Here is a 23,162-nt window from a genome sequence, read left to right as displayed (position 1 = left end):
AGTAACTCACGTAACATGTAACACATGTGGTCCTTCCCCAAATCACATGCTGTAGCATTACAGAGGCATGAACCTGCTCCAGCATGACTGTGCACAAAGCCAGCTCCATGAAGGCATGGAAGAACTCAAGCGCTGCACTGAGCCTTTATCTGAGCCCCAGGAAACACCCTCTGGAGCGACATTAGTGCATGACCTTACTACTGCTGTTGTACTGTAGCTGAAACGAAAAGACTTCCCAGTTGAGTAGATTTATTACAACAGCCGAGAGAGAGAGAGAGAGAGAGAGAGAGTAGATCTGGAGTAGGATGTTTAACAGGCACATGTGGATGTGTTGATCAGGTGTGCATACTTTTGGTCATATTACTATTTACGTATTTACAGTGGTGTATTGGTTAATTTTTTATTCGAGTTGCACATCAGATGCGTGCAGAGTGAGAGCGGGAGCGAGAGAGCGCGCGCGCGCGCGCGAGAGAGAGCGCTCGTGCCCGTCCGTTTCTCTTCCAGCGTCACTCACTCTGCGGCGGCGCGCACTGAAGGTTCTCTCCTCTTCGGTTCCCGGGTTTATTGCGCGACTTCTCGCCTGGAAGACACCCGTGTGCCCTCACCCCGAAGCAGACAGAAAACAGACAGGCTCTCCTGCAACTCACTGGAAAAGGTAAGTCTTTATTTATTTATTTATTTTTTAATAATAAATCGTGCACCTGCAGTGTATACCCGAGCGCGTGCGTTCAATCATCAACCTTCAAGCAGTTTCGGTGATAACAAACTATTTCTGTGCCTCATCCTACAGAGATCTAAACCAGCCAAGTCAGGTCTTGTTTGCAGGCATTTTTCCTCCAGTGATTATAAATCATCGGGCTACTGATAACTACTGTAAATGGACCCTTTAGGTATTTACTAATGTTTTGCTCATGAAAAGGCCATTTCATTCCTCCTATTTGTATTATTAAGCACTTTATCAGTGTGCTGTGCGAGGGATGGGAGTCCAGGGTGATGCCCTAATGCGAGACAAAGTTCCTCTGCAGTGAGCTGGCACAGCTGGGTGTCAGGGATGGACTGAAGATCTCAGTGGGTTGTATGTCGTCTGGTGAATGTTGGCCACATTGAAATCATGATCATGGCAGCGAATTTAGACTTTCAGCATCATGGCAGAAAAAGAGGAGAAATTATGAATCATGCAAGAAAGAAAATCGCAACATATATACAATGCATCAATTTTTTTAAGGAAAGCAGACACTTTTTCATTTCTATCATATAATCATCTTGATTAAGGCATATAATTTAGACTCATTTGGATCTTGAGTTATCACAATTATACGTAGAGATGAAGTAATTATGCAATGTATTAAACAAAATTTATAGATCAGGACTACATACTGTAGTACATTAATAATTGCAATGTTTCCAATTGACATTGCAATTATTAATGTACTACAGTATGTAGCACATGCTGTAGGTAGGGTGGGTTTTATGTGCCTATTATGTGTACTGATAGTTTCACATAATAATGTTGTCCTGACCCCCTAAGAACTGATCAGCATTTTACCATTTAACAAACCTGATATCCAATAAACACCATGAGTGTTGTGTGAATAATAATGATTGTGATTATTGTTTCTAAAGTGCTAATAAGATAATGAATGTACTGCTCATGTACAATTGTCAGTCACGATCCAGTTGTGAATGTTGACAGGACTCGAGCTGTACATGTGATCTGCTCTGCCCTCAATAGCAGCTTGTTTTTCTCTCTGTATAACTGAAAAAGATCAATTCAATGTAGCTGCATCAAAGCAGCATTGCCTGAAAAGCCCAAATCATTCATTCAGATCGATTCAACCTGGGCTGCTTGTGCTAGTTATAGGAAAAAAGCTTCTCTCTTTGGGGATTGTTGTTGAAGCATATTTATATTTATATTTACAACAGTGATAGACTAAATCAAAAATACTCAGGAGGTGATAGTTGATGGTTTATGACTCTCATGCTCAATTTTACTTCTCAACACATAATCAATGAAGATCATAAACTAAACATCAAACATCAAATTTCTGTAAGAATATTTAAATTTTTCCTGAATAACACATGATACTGTAGTTTTTTTTTAATTAATTATTTATATTAGGTTAGATTCAATTACAGTAGATCTTTTTTCGTTCATTACATGAGAGGAATCCAGTCAAAATGACATCTTAGTTTTGTTTTAGAACATAATTGCATGGTGTTTTTACTGAATTGGTCTAGCTGTATGAAATTTCTTTTTTTTTAAGGATAACCATACAATTCTATATGTAACAGAGTTTTATAAATATACCAAACCTAGTAATTATACTTTAGTATATAGTGTTAACAGTATAACTGTATTTAATGTCCTTAGCACATCATGCATACAGGGTCCATTAGGGCATTGTAAATATCCCACAGTGACATCTGCTGTGTCACATAAAAACATTCAGGGCAACTGGTGGATGTAAGGAAAAATATTTCAAGTATTTCCCCAGGTCCTTGTTTGATCTGGAGCCATTTTGTCATCATGATGCTACATAGGATTTTTTGTGTTCTTTAGCCATGACCTCTGACCATGGCTTACGGCCCCTAGAGCCGGACAGCGTGGGAGATCTGAAGTGGGATGCAAATTCTATTTTTCACCTACCTTGACACTGGGAAAACACATGAACTGTTTAGTCCTTTATTTGTGTGGAGATTAAGTCACATGCTAATAGAAATAGCATCACCCTTAAAATGAACAGGCGCAGTGGGGAAAATAGCAGTAAACATGGGGATTGGACTGGATTTAAATTCAAGGCGAATATGATGTTTTTTTTCTCTGTGATATTTGCCCTGCTATTCCATCAAACCTCCATAGAGTTTTTTGGAAAACTCTTTATTATCCTTTCTCTTTTTGTTATGCAAGTTATGCAAGTCTTTTTCTCAGCCCATGAAATATGCTGTGTGTGTTCAAGAGAATACACTGTATGCAGTATTGGTGGTCATATTAGGTATTGTAATTTGCGCATCACAATTGATTGCTCAGTCTGGTCATGTCAAAAAGGGCTCTTGTCTGATTAAACACACAAACATACCTACTGACTGCTCTATTTATTTTTAAGATATCATAATACACAATATATCAAGATCAGGATTTTAAATGGAACTCAAATGTCTTTTAATTTTATTATTTTTGAGGCAGTTTGACTTGTTTGGCATCTTGTATTTTTAAATTATTTACAGATGATAGTGTGCATGCATGAAACTATGCATATTAACATAGGGACATGCATGTACACAATAACAATAAACAGAGAACATGCACATAGAACTTCATTCTCCATACGCGCAGATCCAAGGTAGAAATCAATCCTGGACCCTGGAGGTGCAAGGCATATATATATATATATATATATATATATATATATATATAGAGAGAGAGAGGGAGAGAGAGAGATTTTTTTTCAACTTTAACTGTATTTTTTTTTTTTAATTTCCCCTATCTTTTCTACATCAGTTGCTTGACTGTCCAGTTGAGTAATTTTCATAAAATGTGGACAGATGTACTGTAGATCTGTTTATCCTTCTTTGGCTCTTACAGAGACACCATGGGGAAACAGAACAGCAAGCTGACCCCTGAGGTGCTGGATGACCTGGTAAAGAACACAGAGTTTAATGAGCATGAGCTAAAGCAGTGGTACAAAGGCTTCCTAAAGGACTGCCCCAGCGGCCGCCTCAACCTCGAGGAGTTCCAGCAGCTGTATGTGAAGGTAAGCATGAATAGTTTATTCAATTCAATTTAATTCAATTTAATTCAATTTAATTCAATTTTATTCGTATAGCGCTTTTTAACAAGTGACATTGTTGCAAAGCAGCTTTACACAATCAAAAGAACTATTTAAGTTTGATGTATGAGATGTGAATGTGTATGAATTACTAATGCGCAAAATTTTCTTATATCTGGCCTGGGGCTTTTTTTTTTTTTACGTCATTGTGCATTTTAGCCTTCAGTCATCTGGACAGATGTTGATAAAGGATTTGAGCTGGCGTCATAAAAGCATTTAAAACTACAACATGCATGACTTTTGTATTTCTCTCTTTTGGGTAGAAAAATTGTATTGCAGTCTACCATGGGTATTACTTTTTCTACGCCATTTCACATATCTTACCGTTAAATTGATTGTGTGCCAAACCACACAGTACACGCTTAATAGTATGGATAAACAGTAATGACAATAATAGCGAACGGACATGAGTATAGTGGCATGTCCAATACTTGCTACTATCACAGTTACTGCATCCGAAATAAAAGAGTGAAACCACTTTTAGCTACTTGTTAGCTCATTATCAGTACATATCATGAGTTAGCCGTATGTCCACATGGATCGTCAAAACAATCTCCTCAATGGTTAAAAGAGGGCTTTCTATAATCTATCATTTACTACACAACAATAAACAAACAAAAAACACCCTATGAATTCTAGCATTAACCTTCATAAATGTAATCATTTTCAATGGTAATTTCTTTAAAAATGCTAAATTATTAACTAAAAAAAAGAAGAAAATGTAAAGGTTGAAATGAGTTAAAGGCCAAAAAAAAATAACAGCTGGAATAAATATATATAATATATTTAGTGTATAATTATCTCATTAGAAGAATATGGATAAATTGCTCATATACAAGACATTTTTACTCGTTGAGATATTTTAGTCTGTGCTGTAATGGTTTCTGCAGGACATTATTATTATTATTATTATTATTATTATTGGTCAAAAGCTTTAAAAAAAATTATTGCAAATTCAGGGCATTTTGTGTTTGTAAATTTGAAAGTCCCATTTTGTGATTTTTACCATTACCAAGTTATACTGTGGACTATAAACATTATACTGTACATTTTAGAACACATTTGCACTGTTTTTACATAACATGGTCAATAGGCTTAAGGTCTGGTGATCGTTCTTAGTTGTGTTGCAGTGTGTTTTGAGTTTTTGCTTTGCTGCATGATGAATTTCCTCCAAGTCAAGTTAGATGCATTTCTCTGTAAATTGTCAGACAGAATGTTTCTGTATACTTCAGATTTTTTTCTGTTGCTCCATCATAAGTTCGTTCATCAATAAAAATCATTGAGAATGTTCCAGAAGCAGCCATGCCAGCCCTAGCCATGTCTCTACCTCCACCAAGCTTGTATCTTCTGGATTAGGAGCAGATCCTTTCTTTCTCCACACTTTGGCATTTCAGTTTCTTTGGTAAAGGTGGATTTCAGTTCCAGAGCTTTTCTGGCTCATCTCTGGATTTTGTGTGAATTCCAGTTTCTTGTTATTACTGGTTATGAGAGTTTTGTATCATGTGACAGCCTCTATATTTCTGTTCTAGAAGTGATCTTCAATGAGTGGATTATAATCCACCATCAATATCTGGGTGTTAATATTCCAGTGGTTTCTTTTTTGATCAGGACATTGATAATTGTTAGACTGATTATGCCCAGTGCTTCTGTAAAAACTTTTCTTTTTTTTCTCAGATTCAAAATGGCTTGCCTTTCTCCCATAGACAGTTCTCTGGTTTTGATGTAGGTTTATCCTTTTTGACAACAAACGCAGACTCCACAGCAAAACCCAGTGCTCAAATCAAGAGCAGACCTTTAGAGCTATTAAATGTTTAAATATTTTGTCTAACAGGGCACAACTGGGCAACTAAAAACACTTTTTTCCAATATTTTTGATCATTTGGGAAATATGTTTAAACTTTTAAGTTCTGTTATGTTTCCTTTATGTTTTAAGTTTTTAAGTTAGCAAGACTATACTAGTATAGCAGTAGTTTTGGTGGGACTGTATGTTAGGGCTTGCATGTTACACACATGGACTAAATGATCAGTTCCACACTGTTATGGGGCCACTTCACTTGTTTCAAGTTTTCATCATGTATTATGAAGCTGCTGAAAAAAGACAGAAGAGATATTGGGAAACAGTGGCTGCAGAGAAGGACAATATATGGACAGTATAAGAAACTAATGGCTGAACTAAATACAGAGGATCAATCAAGCTTCAGTAACTTCCTCAGGATGGAGCCAGATATCTTCAGAGAACTCATAGAACGTGTGGGCCCCAGAGTCCAAAAGCAAGACACTTTCTTCAGGAAATCCTTGGAACTAAAGGTTGCAGTGACACTGAGATATTTGGCTACTGGGAATAGTTACAAATCACTTCAATACTTTAAAGTTGCAGCCAATTCAGTTTGTAATTTTATACCTGATGTTTGCCAAGCCATCATTGATGAGTACTTAGCCGAAGTCATGACTTGCCCCATCACACCTAAAACCTGGAAAGAAGTTGCTGAAGGTTTTAAGACATGGTGGTCAACTTCCCTCACTGTGTAGGAGCTATTGATGGCAAACACATAGCCATCAGGAAACCAAGTAAAAGTGGATCTTACTACTACAACTACAATTCTTTTCCATAGTTCTACTTGCAATAGTTGATGCAAATTACAAGTTCCTTTATGTTGACATAGGCGCTAATGGTGCTGGTTTAAATGCAGAGGTCTGCAATGACACTGACTTAAAAGAAGCACTGGAAAATGGCACAATTGGATAAACACCACCTGAGAAGAGTCTTTAACCGTTCACTCGCTTGCCGAGAGGCAGCGTGGCAGATGTTGAGACTCCGCTAAGAAACACGTTCAGTGTATGATTATGCCATTGAGTTCCGCACCCTGGCAGCTTCTTGTGGATGAAACAACTGTGCCATGTATGATGTGTTTTTCATGGGCTGAGTGAGGCCGTCAAGGATGAGTTGATCTCTCGGGAGCACCCTGCGAACCTAGATGAACTCATGGATCTAGCCAGCCGCATCGACGCACGCCTCCGACTTAGGTGCCGTGAACACACACAACCCTTGATAAGAGGCAAACCAACCACCCCTCTACAAACTATTGATCCTTTTGCTGAGCCTTTGCAGGTTGATCGGACCTGAATCTCTCCCGAAGAGCGCCAATGTCGGCGGGATAAAGAGGCCTGTTTCTACTGCAGCCAAGTAGGTTATTTCCGTCTAGGTCATTGCCCGTTAAAAAGATAGGCTCCCTAATGAAACTGTGAGTCTTGGAGGGCCTCATTCTTAAGAAAACCTCTCAGGTAAACACTACTTACTACCTGTCATGATCGTCTGAAACAACCAAGCTTAACCTCTCAAGGCCCTCATTTACTTTGGATCCGACCAAAACCTGGTCTGTGCTGTTACTGCAAGGGAGTTGGGAATCCCTCTTCTGCCTCTAGACGGCAGCTCTCTATCCCCCATTATTTATCGCACTCCCCCTGTCACTCTTAGAACCTCAGCTAATCACGTAGAGACTCTCATTTTTCATTATGAAGAGCTCTCATGCCCCAGTCGTCCTTGGGAATCTGTGGCTGATCAGACATTATCCCAACATTGATTGGACCAAGAACACTATTCTCGATTGGAGCCCTGCCTGTCTGTCTTCATGCCTTTACTCTGCTAGAGCTATACCGCCCTGTGTTGTTAATGAGGAAGTTTCTGATCTGTCCAATGTCCCGCCCGAGTACCGCAACCTCCAGCAAATGTTTAGCAAGTCACGCGCCCTCTCTCTACCACCCCACAGACCCTACGACTGCTCCATTAATCTGCTCCCAGGTACAACCCCCCCAAGAGCGCGTTTGTATTTCCTTTCGGCCCTGGAGAGAGAAGCCATGGATAAGTACATCACTAAGTCACTGGCAGCAGGGATCATCCGACCCTTATCCTCACCAGCCGGAGCCGGCAAGTCCCTTCGTGCCTGTATCGATTACCGTGGTCTAAATGCTATAACTATCAAGAATCGCTAATCCCTACCCCTAATGTCCTCTGAGTTCTAATTGCTGCAAGGAGCTAGTGTGTTCACCAGTGGCAGCTGCTCTAAGACTACAAGGGAAGCTCTGCTTTCTCTACTACGTAAGAAAATAAATGCTCATATATGCACTGTCGTATTTATATTGGTTTTAATAAAAGTGCGCTAGAACAACTTAATGAACCTAATAACTGGTTGGGCCACCCTTAGCAGCAATAAATGCAATCAAGCGTTTGCGATAACTTGCAACGAGTCTTTTACAGCGCTCTGGAGGAATTTTGGCCCACTCATCTTTGCAGAATTGTTGTAATTCAGCTTTATTTGAGGGTTTTTTAGCATGAATCGCCTTTTTAAGGTCATGCCACAACATCTCAATAGGATTCAGGTCAGGACTTTGACTAGGCCACTCCAAAGTCTTCATTTTGTTTTTCTTCAGCCATTCAGAGGTGGATTTGCTGGTGTGTTTTGGGTCATTGTCCTGCTGCAGCACCCAAGATCGCTTCAGCTTGAGTTGACAAACAGATGGCCGGACATTCTCCTTCAGGATTTTTTGGTAGACAGTAGAATTCATGGTTCCATCTATCACAGCAAGCCTTCCAGGTCCTAAAGCAGCAAAACAACCCCAGACCATCACACTACCACCACCATATTTTACTGTTGGTATGATGTTCTTTTTCTGAAATGCTGTGTTACTTTTACGCCAGATGTAACGGGACACGCACCTTCCAAAAAGTTCAACTTTTGTCTCGTTGGTCCACAAGGTATTTTCCCAAAAGTCTTGCCAATCATTGAGATGTTTTTTAGCAAAATTAAGACGAGCCTTAATGTTCTTTTTGCTTAAGTGGTTTGCGCCTTGGAAATCTGCCATGCAGGCCGTTTTTGCCCAGTCTCTTTCTTATGGTGGAGTCATGAACACTGACCTTAATTGAGGCAAGTGAGGCCTGCAGTTCTTTTGATGTTGTCCAGGGGTCTTTTGTGGTCTCTCGGATGAGTTGTCTCTGCGCTCTTGGGGTAATTTTGGTCGGCCAGCCACTCCTGGTCACCACTGTTCCATGTTTTTGCCATTTGTGGATAATGGCTCTCACTGTGGTTCGCTGGAGTCCCAAAGCTTTAGAAATGGCTTTATAACCTGTACCAGACTGATAGATCTCAATTACTTTTGTTCTCATTTGTTCCTGAATTTCTTTGGATCTTGGCATGATGTCTAGCTTTTGAGGTGCTTTTGGTCTACTTCTCTGTGTCAGGTAGCTCCTATTTAAGTGATTTCTTGATTGAAACAGGTGTGGCAGTAATCAGGCCTGGGGGTGACTACAGAAATTGAACTCGGGTGTGATAAACCACAGTTAAGTTATTTTTTAACAAGGGGGGCAATCACTTTTTCACACAGGGCCATGTAGGTTTGGATTTTTTTTCTCCCTAAATAATAAAAACCATCATTTAAAAACTGCATTTTTTGTTCAATTATATTATCTTTGACTAATAGTTAAATGTGTTTGATGATCAGAAACATTTTGTGTGACAAACATGCAAAAGAATAAGAAATCAGGAAGGGGGCAAATAGTTTTTCACACCACTGTACATCTGCACCTATTCTGATCATCCCAGATCCGTCCCTACAGTTTGTTGTGGAGGTGGACGCCTCCGAGTCAGGAGTTGGGGCGGTCTTGTTGCAAAGGTCACTCAAGGACAACAAGTTTCAATTAAATAAAATTTTATTTGTATAGCGCTTTTAGCAATTGTCATTGCCACAAAGCAGCTTTACACCATCAAAATAATTATTTAAGTTTGTATGAAATGTGAATTTGTATGAATCAAAACGGTCAGTTTGTCCCTGGTGAGCAAGCCGAGGGCGACAGTGGCAAGGAAAAACTCCCTGAGATGGTAATAGGAAGAAACCTTGAGAGGAACCAGGCTCAACAGGGAACCCATCCTTATTTGGGTGAAACAGAAAACAGTAAATTATCTGCATTTATACAGTGTGTAGGGTGGGAGGCAGTTCAGCTATAATAGCTGATGTTAATTGATGTTAATATGGAGTCCAGGTAGTTATTGAAGACCCAGGTAGACTTATAGGAAGTTCCAGTCCTGAACTATCGAACAGTCAAGTCCCCAGAGAAATAGTTGCCAACACCAGTCAAGGCCAGAACCATCTTCTAGGTAGAGAGAATCATCCCCAAACACCAGACGCATCCCAAAGAGACACACGGGGCATCCATGTAACGAGATCTTCAACCAGAAGCAGGGCACCAGGATGGGTCAGACAGGGCCGGAGGGCAGAGGGAGTCTGGATCACTGGCAGCTCAGGAACAACATGTGTAGCTCGACAGAGAGAGAGAAAGAGTGAAAGGGGGTTAGACAGGGGGAGAGAGGAAAGAGAAAGAGGGGGAGAAAGAGAAGAAGAGGAGAGATGGGAGTTAGGTATGGTCACAGTCACACAATGTATAATGTGAATGTATATTAACTGTAGAGTGCAAGCAGAGACTCCGGCAGGACTAACTATGACAGCATAACTAAAAGGGAGAGCCAGAAGGAAACACAAACATGAGGGCTTCCTGAGATGTAAAGCAAACAATCACCTCACCGTCAGCAAACCTGAGTGATCAATGAGAGTGAGGAAGACAGCATCCAAACATACCAGTTCACCATAATACTCTACGTCCATGAGTCCCCCAGATCTGCTTCTTTAGATAAGGCAAATCTATTTATAAAAATGCTTTGCTAAATAAATAGGTTTTTAGCCTGGACTTAAACACTGAGACTGTCTCTGAGTCCCGAACACTATTTGGAGAACTATTCCATAATTTTGGGGCTTTGTAGGAAAAAGCTCTGCCCCCAGCTATATTTTTCATATTATGCGGTATTGACAAGCAGCCTGCATCCTTTGATCGAAGTAGGCGTGGTGGTTCGTAAGACACTAGCAGTTCGCTCAGGTACTGAGACCGAGACCATTTAATGCTTTATATGTCAAGAGTAGTATTTTAAAATCAATGAGAAATTTCACAGGGAGCCAATGCAGTGAAGATAAGATAGGGGTGATGTGCTCATATCTTCTGTTCTAGTGAGGACTCTCGCTGCTGCATTTTGGACTAGCTGAAGCTTATTTTTGCATCTAGCTGAACAACCAGACAGTAAGGCATTACAATAGTCCAACCTAGAGGTGAGAAAAGCATGAACTAGTTTTTCTGCATCGTTTAGCGACAATACATTTCTTATCTTGGCAATATTTCTGAGGTGAAAGAATGCTATCCTGGTAATATTATCTACATGAGCTTCAAATGAAAGGCTGGAATCAATAATCACACCAAGGTCTTTCACTGTTGCACTTGATGGAACAGAAAGGCCATCTAAAGTTACGGTGTGATATAAAATTTTACTCCTAGCTGTATGCGGTCCTATGACTAGAACTTCTGTCTTATCCGGATTAAGCAGAAGGAAGTTAATTAGCATCCAATTTCTTATGTCCTGCACACATTGCTCAACTTTAGTAAGCTGTTTTTTCTCATCAGGTTTTGCTGAGACATATAACTGTGTGTATCAGCATAACAATGAAAACTAATACCATGCTTACGGATTATGTTGCCCAGAGGAAGCATGTAGAGGGTAAAAAGCAGTGGACCTAAAACTGAACCCTGCGGAACGCCAAACTCCACTAGAGAACATGCAGAATAATCACCATTTAAGTCTACATACTGATAACGATGGGTCAAATAGGATCTGAGCCAGGAGAGGGCTGTACCCTTAATTCCTACTGCATTTTCTAATCTGTGAAGAACAATAGCGTGATCAATGGTGTCAAAAGCTGCACTGAGGTCGAGTAATACAAGCGTAGTTACACAATCCTGATCAATAAGAGGTCATTTAATACTTTAACAAGTGCTGTCTTTGTGCTGTGATGAGGCCTAAATCCTGACTGATACAGTTCATGTATGCCATTTCTATGTAGATATGAGCATAGCTGCTCCGCTACTATCTTTTCCAGAATGTTGAAGATAAAGGGGAGGTTTGATATTGGCCTGTAATTGGACAGCTGACAGGGGTTGAGGTCAGGTTTCTTAATTATTGGTTTGATAACTGCTAATTTAAAAGATTTTGGAACATAACCAATGCTGAGAATTGAAGAATTTTGAAGAATTAATTATTCTCAACAGGGGTTCTGTTATTGCTGGTACTATCTGTTTAGGAAAATGTGTCGGTACAAGATCTAATATACAGGTTGATGAATTTGCAGAAGAGATGAGTGAAATTAGTTCATTCTCTTCAAGGGGAGTAAAGTATTCTAGGTTCTGATCTGACATGGCTCTGCATCAATTACATTGTTCGGTTCCAAAACCTCAATTTTATGCCTAATATTTACAATTTTATTATTAAAAAAGTTCATGAAGTCCTCACTATTGCATGATGTTGTTGTGGAGATGTTCTGCAGATGTTCTAATATTTAACAGTCCTAGCTTCAGATCAGAGGTGCCAGCTGCGCATTCAGTATGATCTGAGTTTGTGGTCTTTATGTTAATTCAATTACTAAAACAGACTTTCTGAGTCTTTCTAAATTTGTTTTTAGCTCGGGGAACAGACACAGTCTCAATATGATAAACCCTGAGTGACGACTCTATGCAGCTAGCAGACGGTTGGTTTACCCTGTCTGTCTGCTCCCTGCCCTGGGCTCTGGATTGTCACAGATTAACTAGTCTTCTTCTGAGACTATGAGCTATACTGCAAGAAATGAGAGCAGCACCTTCCCGAGTGGGATGGACACCTTCCCGAGTGGGATGGACACCGTCCCGCCCTAACAGGCCTGTTTTGCCCTCAAAGGTCTTCCAATTATCAATGAAGCCCACGTTGTTTTCGGAGCACCACCTGGACATCCAGCGCTTCAGCGACCATAACCTGCTGTAAGCTATGTCGCCACGTCTCATTGGGATGGGACCAGAGCATACTACTCCATCGGACATCGCTATACACCCTTGCTCCTTCTTCTCCCGTTGTCTCTCCTCTGCAGAAAAGAATTATGACCTTAGAGGTTGGAGTTATTGTCTTAGAGGTTGGAGGGAACTACCTCTCCATTCCTGGTCTGGACCGACCACAGGAACTTGGAATACCTCAGATCAGCCAAGAGACTCCCGTCAAGCCAGGTGGTTCTTCTTTTCTCGTTTTGATTTCATACTCTCGTATCGCCCAGGCTCCAAAAATGGAAAACCTGATGCCATATCTCAACAGTTCTCCCCCCAAGCGACGAACCAGTGCCAGCTTAGACAATCGTGCCCTCTGGTTGCCATGTGGGATCCGCAGTTCAGCAACGGTTCTGGTGGCCATCTATGAAGGCTGATGTTCAGGGGTTTGTGACATCCTGTGATACTTGCATTAGGAACAAGTCAACTAACAAACCTCCTGCTGAACAAACCTCCCTGAATACCCTCCCAGCTCCTCGCCACCCTTGGTCTTATATTGCTCTGGATAAGACACTTATGAAGTCCCTTTTTATGCATATTTGCACACCAGAGCCATTTCAAACTTCTATACTTCTAAATTTCTGTTTTGACCAATTTTTTTTTTATATTTCTATATCTGTTATATTGATATTTTGTTCTCATTTCACTAGTTAATCTTATTTTCTAACATATTTCTTTTATTACAGTATATTTTTTTGTACAGCATATTTTACTAGTTTTTCTTATGTTTAAGCTTTTATTTTTTTAAGGTCACCGGCAGTCGTGTAAGCATTTCACTGCATATCGTACTGTGTATGACTGTGTATGTGACAAATAAAATTTGAATTTGATTTCATTACCAACCTCCCCAGTTCTGAGGGCAATACCTGTATACTGACCATAGTTAATCGCTTGTCCAAGTCTGCCTATTTTGTTCCTTTGCTGAAGCTCCTGTCAGCCAAGGAAACGGCCGAGTTGATGATCCTCCACGCCTTCCGTCTGCATGGTCTCCCCTCCGACATTGTCTTCGACCGCGGCCCCTAGTTCTCAGCAGAGTTCTGGAAGGCATTTTGCAGACTAATTGGAGCAACACCCAGCCTATCCTTTGGTTATTACCCTCAGTTAAATGGGCAGACAGAAAGATTAAACCAGGAACTGGAAAAGGCCTTAAGGTGCATGGCCTCAAGAGACCAACAACATGGAGCAGGACACTCTCCTGGATTGAATATGCGGACAACTTTCTGCCGACCTCCGCTACAGGCCTCTCTCCCTTCCAGTGCTGCTTGGGCTATCAGCCACCACTGTTCCCATCCCAAGAAGAGAAAGTAACAATCAGGTCTGTCTTTTGTGCGCCGTTGCAAGAGAGTATGGTCCCAGACCAGAACCCGTCTCCTATACTCTATCAGCACCTTCAAGCGGCAAGCTGACCGACACCGCTCGGCAGCCCCCAGGTACTGTACAGAGTGGGCCAAAAGGTGATGCTGTCCATCCAGGCATTCCCATCAAAACAACCTCCCACAAATTGTCACCCAGGTTTATCGGACCATTCACCGTCATCGAAGTAATTAACCCTGTTTCCATCAGGCTTTCCCTACCCCTCTCTATGGGCCACCTCAACCCGACGTTTCATGTTTCGCAACTTAGGCAACTGGTCCCCAGCCCTCTATTACAACCCTTCCATCCTCCTCCTCAGCTCATTGATGGAGGTGAGGTTTTACGGTGCGCAAGCTGCTAAGAGCTCGACGCTGAGGCAGAGGCCTACAGTACCTAGTTGATTGGGAGGGTTATGGGCCAGACGAGAAAAGTTGGGTCCCCGACAGGTTAATTGACAACCCAACTCTAATCTCTGACTTCCACCGGCAACACCCAGAAGCACCAGCTAGGACGCCCGATGGCGCCCATAGGAGGGGGGTACTGTAACGGTACGCCAAGTCACGCCCTCTGCTCGAGCCAAGCCATGATCTCCAGCAACTCCTTTCCACACTCCATTCCATTGCTTCCGTTTTGCCGCCTTGTTCATTCATGCTCGAGCACACCTGCTCCTTTATGTTGCCGAATTATTGCGTGCTCCAAACTAAGTGGTTTTGTGGCTAGTGTTTTGCCAATAATACCTTTTCGCCTCTCACGTTGTTGACCTTTTTCACCGCAAGTTACATCCTTTGCTCCACAAATTGGAATTGTTTGCTACGTTGACTGATAACCCGGCTTTGAACCTTTGCTTCCACTTTCGACTCCAACTCTGTCTACATCCTTAGAATTACTACAATTCTGATCTCCTCACTCTGCTGCTCTCTCTACCTGTGTGTCGGATTCATCACGTGCGCTGCAGCCTCCATCTCTCCACACAACCGCGCTTACTCTGCTGTAACTCTTGCTCAACCTGCACGTTCTCAGCCGCGCTTGCTCTGCTGGCCACCGTGAGCGCTCTGTGTCGCTCGTTCCTTTACTCCTGTTCCTTTACTCCATGTTTTTTTTTCATGTTTTGCAATAAAATCAGTGGTATTGAAACAAACAAATTAACTTTATTTTTAATTATAATTCTCTCTCTGTTTAACTTTAATATTTTGCATTAAAATCAGTTGTATTGAACCCACTCTGTTATGTCTGATAGAAAGAGACTGTAAGTCTTCCTGACATGGCAGATGTCTACAGAGGAAACACCAGCAGAGCAGCAAAGATGCAAAGGCAATATCTCATTCAGTATGTGAACTCAGAAGCACTCAAAGTGTTCTTTGGCAAAAGATAAAATTTAATCTCTCCTCCATCTCAAAAAACTCAAGCTCTTTTAAAAGCTTACCACATTTTTCAAAAACAACAAACCAATACTGGTAGTCACAAAAAAATTCACGCTTATTGGTATTGTATACCAGATGTCATTAAACAATCTAAACTAACTAAACTAACTCTGTTAATTTAAAATGTTATGCTTCACATTTTATAAATATATGGTGTACGTGGCATTGATTTATCTACAACTGTAATCTTGTAATAAAAGTGTATATTATGATTATGTGCCAAGCAGGGTTGGTTGTATGCATACACTTTTCAGACGATTATACATAATATACCATTTTATTAAAAGATATAAGATATATAAGATATATAAAACACAAATTTAAAAAAAGATATATAAAGATATATAAAACACGAATAAACATATTGAAACAGTTAACATCAACAACAGTCCTTACGGTGATAGCAAAAAAGTTATTTGTCATCACCAGAATTCTCATTGTGCCCAAGTGCCCGAATCAACTGCGTCATAAAAGAGATGTCATCAGGCATGCTGGGAGTGCTTGTCTGGACAGGTGTGATGGCCTGTAGGAACGCCTGACCGATGAGAGATGAAAGTAGAATTATTATTTCTTTTGTCTATTTATAAATTACTTATAAGTATGTGGTTTGTGATGTTTCAGGAGATTAAATATATAATAATAATAATAATAATAATAATAATTCATAAATAAACAAAATAAATAATAATGCTCCTGAATCTCCTGAAACATCACATACTGTACAAGACAAAACGAAGGGAAGAAGTTCTCCAGTATAAATTTTCTCCTATAATTCTGTTGGAACCATTGTCTAGGCACGTGATGTCACTGGCACATCACACGGTGGCTGCCTTCTTATTAGTGGACCTTTTCGAGACTGTGCTAGACCCAGCTTTAGAATCTCCATCAGAATCTCCAGAAAAGCAACTGCAACTGGGATATCAGCAGACTGACTACTACCCTTACTGGACATGTTCTGTGAAAGTTGACCCCATGTAAGTGCAGGAGACCTGGTCTTCTTGGTTGCTTCTGGAGCAGGTGTGTCTGAAGCTGGTTCTGAAGCCTTCTTGGTTGCTTCGGGAGCAGGTGTGTCTGAAGCTAGTAATTATCAGTAGTTTCTCCTTCTTTTTCTGAGACAACATGAACAGTACTAATAGACAGTGGTGTCTGAGCACTGGTTTTTCTTGGTTATGTGAAAGTGTGTGTTCTTGTATATTGACTGCTGCACAGTGAGTAGTGAGATACATTTTATAGCAAAAATATTCACTTATATATAAACTTTGATGAAATTGGTATTGTAATGTACAAGGTTTGTTTTAAAACCAAAAATTCTTAGCAAATGTTGTCAGATGTATCTAGTATTTCTTGTTAAAAAATTACAAGAAACCAAACATATCTTTATTAAATATATTTCTAAACACTTACTTACACTCACCTAAAGGATTATTAGGAACACCTGTTCAATTTCTCATTAATGCAAATATTTAATCAACCAATCACATGTTGCTTGACCAGGGTGTGGTCCTGGTCAAGACAATCTCCTGAACTCCAAACTGAATGTCAGAATGGGAAAGAAAGGTTATTTAAGCACTTTTTAGTGTGGCATGGTTGTTAGTGCCAGATGGGCCGGTCTGAGTATTTCACAATCTGCTCAGTTACTGGGATTTTCACACACAACCATTTCTAGGGTTTACAAAGAATGGTGTGAAAAGGGAAAAACATTCAGTATGCGGCAGTCCTGTGGGCAAAAATGCCTTGTTCATGCTAGAGGTCAGAGGAGAATGGGCCGACTGATTCAAGCTGATAGAAGAGCAACTTTGACTGAAATAACCACTCATTACAACCGAGGTATGCAGCAAAGCAATTGTGAAGCCACAACACGTACAACCTTGAGGGGGATGGGCTACAACTGGCTACCCCTCATCTCCACTACAAATTTTCACTACAATTTTTTTATGAGCTCACCAAAATTGGACAGTTGAAGACTGGAAAAATGTTGCCTGGTCTGATGAGTCTTGATTTCTGTTGAGAAATTCAAATGGTAGAGTCAGAATTTGGCGTAAACAGAATAAGAACATGGATCCATCATGCCTTGTTACCACTGTGCAGGCTGGTGGTGGTGGTGTAATGGTGTGGGGGATGTTTTCTTGGCACACTTTAGGCCCCTCAGTGCCAATTGGGCATCGTTTAAATGCCACGGGCTACCTGAGCATTGTTTCTGACCATGTCTATCCCTATACGACCACCATGTACCATCCTCTGATGGCTACTTCCAGCAGGATAATGCACCATGTCACAAAGCTTGAATCATTTCAAATTGGTTTCTTGAACATGGCAATGAGTTCACTGTACTAAAATGGCACCAACCATCACCAGATCTCAACCCAATAGAGCATCTTTGGGATGTGGTGGAACGGGAGCTCGTGCCCTGGATGTGCATCCCACAAATCTCCGTCAACTGCGAGATGCTATCCTATCAATACCTACCAACATTTCTAAAGAATGCTTTCAGCACCTTGTTGAATCAATGCCACGTAGAATTAAGGCAGTTCTAAAGGCGAAAGGTGGTCAAACACCATATTAGTATGGTGTTCCTAAAAATCCTTCAGGTGAGTGTATTTTAGGGTGTTAAATGCTTAAAATTGGCAGAATTAGAACAAATAATTGTTCTATTGACAGACAATTTTGGAAATTCTAACAAGTTTAAATAATCATGTTTTCAGTTGATTGTAATATTAAAATGAGATACAATGAAAATGTAAAAAATGTGACTATCTTGAACAGAAAAATATATTTTAATGTGATGGGTTTTTGTGTAAATTCATATTTTTGTAGGTTAATTCTATCATCTGACAAATCTGGTTGCTTTAAAAAGTTCTTCACTTTTTAACTTAATAACTAAGAACAACAAAAATATCTTTTAATTTTCCAAAACTGATGAAAAAAAAATTGCACATTTTACAGAAAACTACAGCAACTCAGCTGAATTTATATGAGGAACTTCAACTGACATAATGATTAATGGAGCTAATTAAATCTAACCCTAACCTTAACCTCGGTAACTGAAAGGACAGAATTTGCCTCTTTACCTTTTTTTCTCAATAAAAGCTGTAGCACCAGCCAAATTCTCCTAAAAGGTCAAAATTGTCAGATATTCCAGACCATTGGTCCCCACTGTGAATCTCTTCCTCTTTCTGGTCAACTTTATGCATTTTTTAATGCATGGTACTCTATATAATCCATATAATGCCACTATGCTCCTTGAATATGAAATAATTTAATAATTATTAATAAGAATAGTTTGGTTCATGTCACTTCTCCTCTTATCTCCAGCCACAGTTGCAAGACACTTGAAACTAGAAACTCATCACTAAACCTCAAACTCTTCACTGTGTTCTTGAAACCACTTTTGCCATGTGGCAGGGTGTACTTGGCTGCTAAAAAAGGTGAACATGTCATGAACTGTAGAGACTGCAAGCCAGACCTTCTTGTCCAACATCAGTTTCTGACCTCATAAATGATCTACAGAATAAATAGGCAAGAATTCTCACAGAAACACTACAAAGTCAGCCTTGTAAGTCAGAAAGACAGCCTTCAAAGAAAAGTGGAAGCTTTTATAGCTGCAAGAAGGAATCATTGCAGGTTTGGCCAAATACGTTTGTCCATATAGTGTAGGCACGACATGTCAAAGTAACACCACATAACTCACCAAAACATCACACTGCACCTGCCAGCTCACCTTCTTCCCATAATGCATCCTGGTGCCATCTTCTCCCTAGGTAATTGATTCACACGCCCTTACTTTTTTAACACTATGGACCTACTGGTTTTCGGTTTTCCTTCCTTTGAGCACTTTTCATAGGTCCTGACCATTGCATTCTTGTAACATCCTACAAGACCTGCAGTTTTAGTGCTGGTCTGACTCAGTCATCTGGACATCACAATTAGGCCCCCTGTCAAAGTTAGCATTATCCTTACACCTGCCCATATTCACTTTACCTGTTAATGGATGTTCTGCCAGTGTAAGGCATTGGTGATTCTCTTTTTTAGATTAAAGACGTGATGGTTAAGATAATAGTCTGAGGGAATATTAATCTTGACATGTACATGTGTTCAGATGATTACATATTGGTTGATGGAGAAAAAGGATTCAGGATGTTTGTCACACTCATTCTTTCTCTGCATGTACTGTAAATATACATTACTTCATACAGTGTGTTTGTACAGCAACAACACACAAAAAGATAATCAATCTGCCATTGTTTCCCCATTTCCCATCCTCCAGAGTTCTTTTTCCAAAAAAAACCACAAGCTCCTAGGCTTCTCTTTTCTGTTTGCCTTGCTCATGTGGGCATGTGTGATTTATTGCACTGTTTATTATAAATAAGGCAGAGAAATTACAGCAGCATTGTTAGATAGAGCCTTGTGATTATGAATATACAGTACATACATATGAAAACATACATATACACACACACACACACACACACACCTCTTGCAGATTTATTAAAAAAGAAAAACTGAAACATCACATTGGCCTAAGTATTCAGACCCTTTGCTGTGACACTCATATACAGTGGTGTAAAAAACTATTTGCCCCCTTCCTGATTTCTTTTACATGTTTGTCACACAAAATGTTTCTGATCATCAAACACATTTAACTATTAGTCAAAGATAACACAAGTAAACACAAAATGCAGTTTTTAAATGATGGTTTTTATTATTTAGGGAGAAAAAAAAATCCAAACCTACATGGCCCTGTGAGAAAAAGTAATTGCCCCCTGAACCTAATAACTGGTTGGGCCACCCTTAGCAGCAATAACTGCAATCAAGCGTTTGCGATAACTTGCAACGAGTCTTTTACAGCCCTCTGGAGGAATTTTGGCCCACTCATCTTTGCAGAATTGTTGTAATTCAGCTTTATTTGAGGGTTTTCTAGCATGAACCGCCTTTTTAAGGTCATGCCACAACATCTCAATAGGATTCAGGTCAGGACTTTGACTAGGCCACTCCAAAGTCTTTATTTTGTTTTTCTTCAGCCATTCAGAGGTGGATTTGCTGGTGTGTTTTGGGTGATTGTCCTGCTGCTGCACCCAAGATCGCTCCAGCTTGAGTTGACGAACAGATTCTCCTTCAGGATTTTTTGGTAGACAGTAGAATTCATGGTTCCATCTATCATAGCAAGCCTTTCAGGTCCTGAAGCAGCAAAACAACCCCAGAGCATCACACTACCACCACCATATTTTACTGTTGGTATGATGTTCTTTTTCTGAAATGCTGTGTTACTTTTACGCCAGATGTAACGGGACACGCACCTTTCGAAAAGTTCAACTTTTGTCTCGTTGGTCCACAAGGTATTTTCCCCAAAGTCTTGGCAATCATTGAGATGTTTTTTAGCAAAATTGAGACGAGCCTTAATGTTCTTTTTGCTTAAAAGTGGTTTGCGCCTTGAAAATCTGCCATGCAGGCCATTTTTGCCCAGTCTCTTTCTTATGGTGGAGTCGTGAACACTGACCTTAATTGAGGCAAGTGAGGCCTGCAGTTCTTTAGATGTTGTCCTGGGGCCTTTTGTGGCCTCTCGGATGAGTTGTCTCTGCGCTCTTGGGGTAATTTTGGTCAGCCGGCCACTCCTGGGAAGGTTCACCACTGTTCCATGTTTTTGCCATTTGTGGATAATGGCTCTCACTGTGGTTCGCTGGAGTCCCAAAGCTTTAGAAATGGCTTTATAACCTTTAACAGACTGATAGATCTCAATTACTTTTGTTCTCATTTGTTCCTGAATTTCTATGGATCTTGGCATGATGTCTAGCTTTTCAGGTGCTTTTGGTCTACTTCTCTGTGTCAGGTAGCTCCTATTTAAGTGATTTCTTGATTGAAACAGGTGTGGCAGTAATCGGGCCTGGGGGTGACTACAGAAATTGAACTCAGGTGTGATAAACCACAGTTATTTTTTAACAAGGGGGCAATGACTTTTTCACACAGGGCCATGTAGATTTGGAGTTTTTTTTCTCCCTTAATAACGTAAACCTTTATTTAAAAACTGCATTTTGTATTCAATTATGTTATCTTTGACTAAAAGTTAACGGTTTTTGATGAGCAGAAACATTTAAGTGTGACAAACATGCAAAAGAATAAGAAATCAGGAAGGGGGCAAATAGTTTTTCACACCACTGTATTTAACTCAGTTGCTGTCCATTTCTTCTGATCATCCTTGAGATGGTTTACACCTTCATTTGAGTTCAGCTGTGTTTGATTATACTGATTGGACTTGATTAGGAAAGCCACACACCTGTCTATATAAGACCTTACAGCTCACAATGCATGTCAGAGCAAATGAAAATCATGAGGTTAAAGGAACTGTCTGAAGAGCTCAGAGACAGAATTGTGGCAAGGCACAGATCTGGCGAAGGTTACTAAAAAAATTCTACTGCACTTAAGGTTCCTAAGAGCACAGTGTCCTCCATAATCTTTAAATGGAAGACGTATGAGACGGCCAGAACCCTTCCAAGAGCTGGTCAAATTGAGCTATCTGGGGAGAAGAGCCATGGTGAGAGGGGTAAAGAAGAACCCAATGATAACTGTGGCTGAGCTCCAGAGATGCAGTCGGGAGATGGCAGAAAGTTGTAGAAAGTCAACCATCACTGCAGCCCTCCTCCAGAGTCGCCCGATGGAAGCCTCTCCTCAGTGCAAGACACATTAAAAAACACCTGAAGGACTCCAAGATGGTGAGAAATAAAGGTCTCTGGTCAAATGAGACCAAGATAGAACTTTTTGGCCTTAATTATAAGCGGTATGTGTGGAAAACCAGGCACTACTCATCACCTGTCCAATACAGTCCCAACAATAAAGCATGGTGATGGCAGTATCATGCTGTAGGGGTGTTTTTTCAGCTGCAGGGACCGGACGACTGGTTGCAATCGAGGGAAAGATGATTGCGGCCAAGTACAGGGATATCCTGGACAAAAACCTTTTCCAGAGTGCTCAGAACCTCAGACTGGGCTGAAAGTTTACCTTCCAACAAGACAATGACCCTAAGCACACAAACAACGTGCATCAGGACTAACGTAACTTGTCTGCTAATATTACATTTAGGTTCACTTACGTGTAAAGCTGGAATATGGCTCGGAGTGGCATTAACAGGCGGTGATACAGGAATGCTGGGTGCAACAGCAGCTGAGGGTTGAGTAGATTGCTTAGCCACTAGCTTCAAGTCTAGCTCTTTGAGCCTGATTCCTTGCTGGGTTTCGAGTTCAACTGCACGTACATGCGACAGTTGGCTCTGATACTGCTGTTTGCTCAATTCTCCAGCTCTTTCAACATGATCGCCAGCAAGGGATCGCTCGGGGAATAAATGTTAGCGGGATCTATGCTAGTCAGTTCCACAGGTTTTTAACTGATGTACTTTATTGTTGTCTTCCCTTGAAGAAAATCCTGTGTAAAAAAAAAAAAGTGAAAATAAACTATTGAAACTATTGGTTGAATTGCAAACACATTGAGTCAAATTTTAAAGACATTTCTGACTCAAAGTGAAAACCACCTCAAAGTGAAAGCCAATTTCACAAAGTTAACACGACGACAAGAATCCATATAGGTTTGAGAAACTTTTTTCTTTAGACAAACCCCCAATTTCTGTTACGACCTCTA

General features: G+C 40.4%; 1 protein-coding gene across 3 annotated transcripts in view; it reads left to right on the top strand.

The window, feature by feature from the left end:
* The first annotated feature begins 527 nt into the window (after nt 1–527).
* The window catches only part of vsnl1a (visinin-like 1a), an 84,420-nt gene continuing 61,785 nt past the window's right edge, over nt 528–23,162 (top strand). For all 3 annotated transcript variants that reach the window (XM_053489359.1, XM_053489358.1, XM_053489357.1), the window contains exons 1-2: nt 528–655; nt 3,584–3,752. In XM_053489359.1, coding sequence (XP_053345334.1) covers nt 3,591–3,752 — 162 coding nt within the window. In that variant the 5' untranslated portion in view covers nt 528–655; nt 3,584–3,590. The remainder of the gene's footprint in view (nt 656–3,583; nt 3,753–23,162) is intronic.

The sequence above is a fragment of the Clarias gariepinus genome, chromosome 27 (assembly GCF_024256425.1).
Source record: "Clarias gariepinus isolate MV-2021 ecotype Netherlands chromosome 27, CGAR_prim_01v2, whole genome shotgun sequence".
Lineage (NCBI taxonomy): Eukaryota > Metazoa > Chordata > Actinopteri > Siluriformes > Clariidae > Clarias > Clarias gariepinus.
Note: the sequence above shows the minus strand (reverse complement) of the source record. Positions and strands in the feature narration are given on the sequence as shown.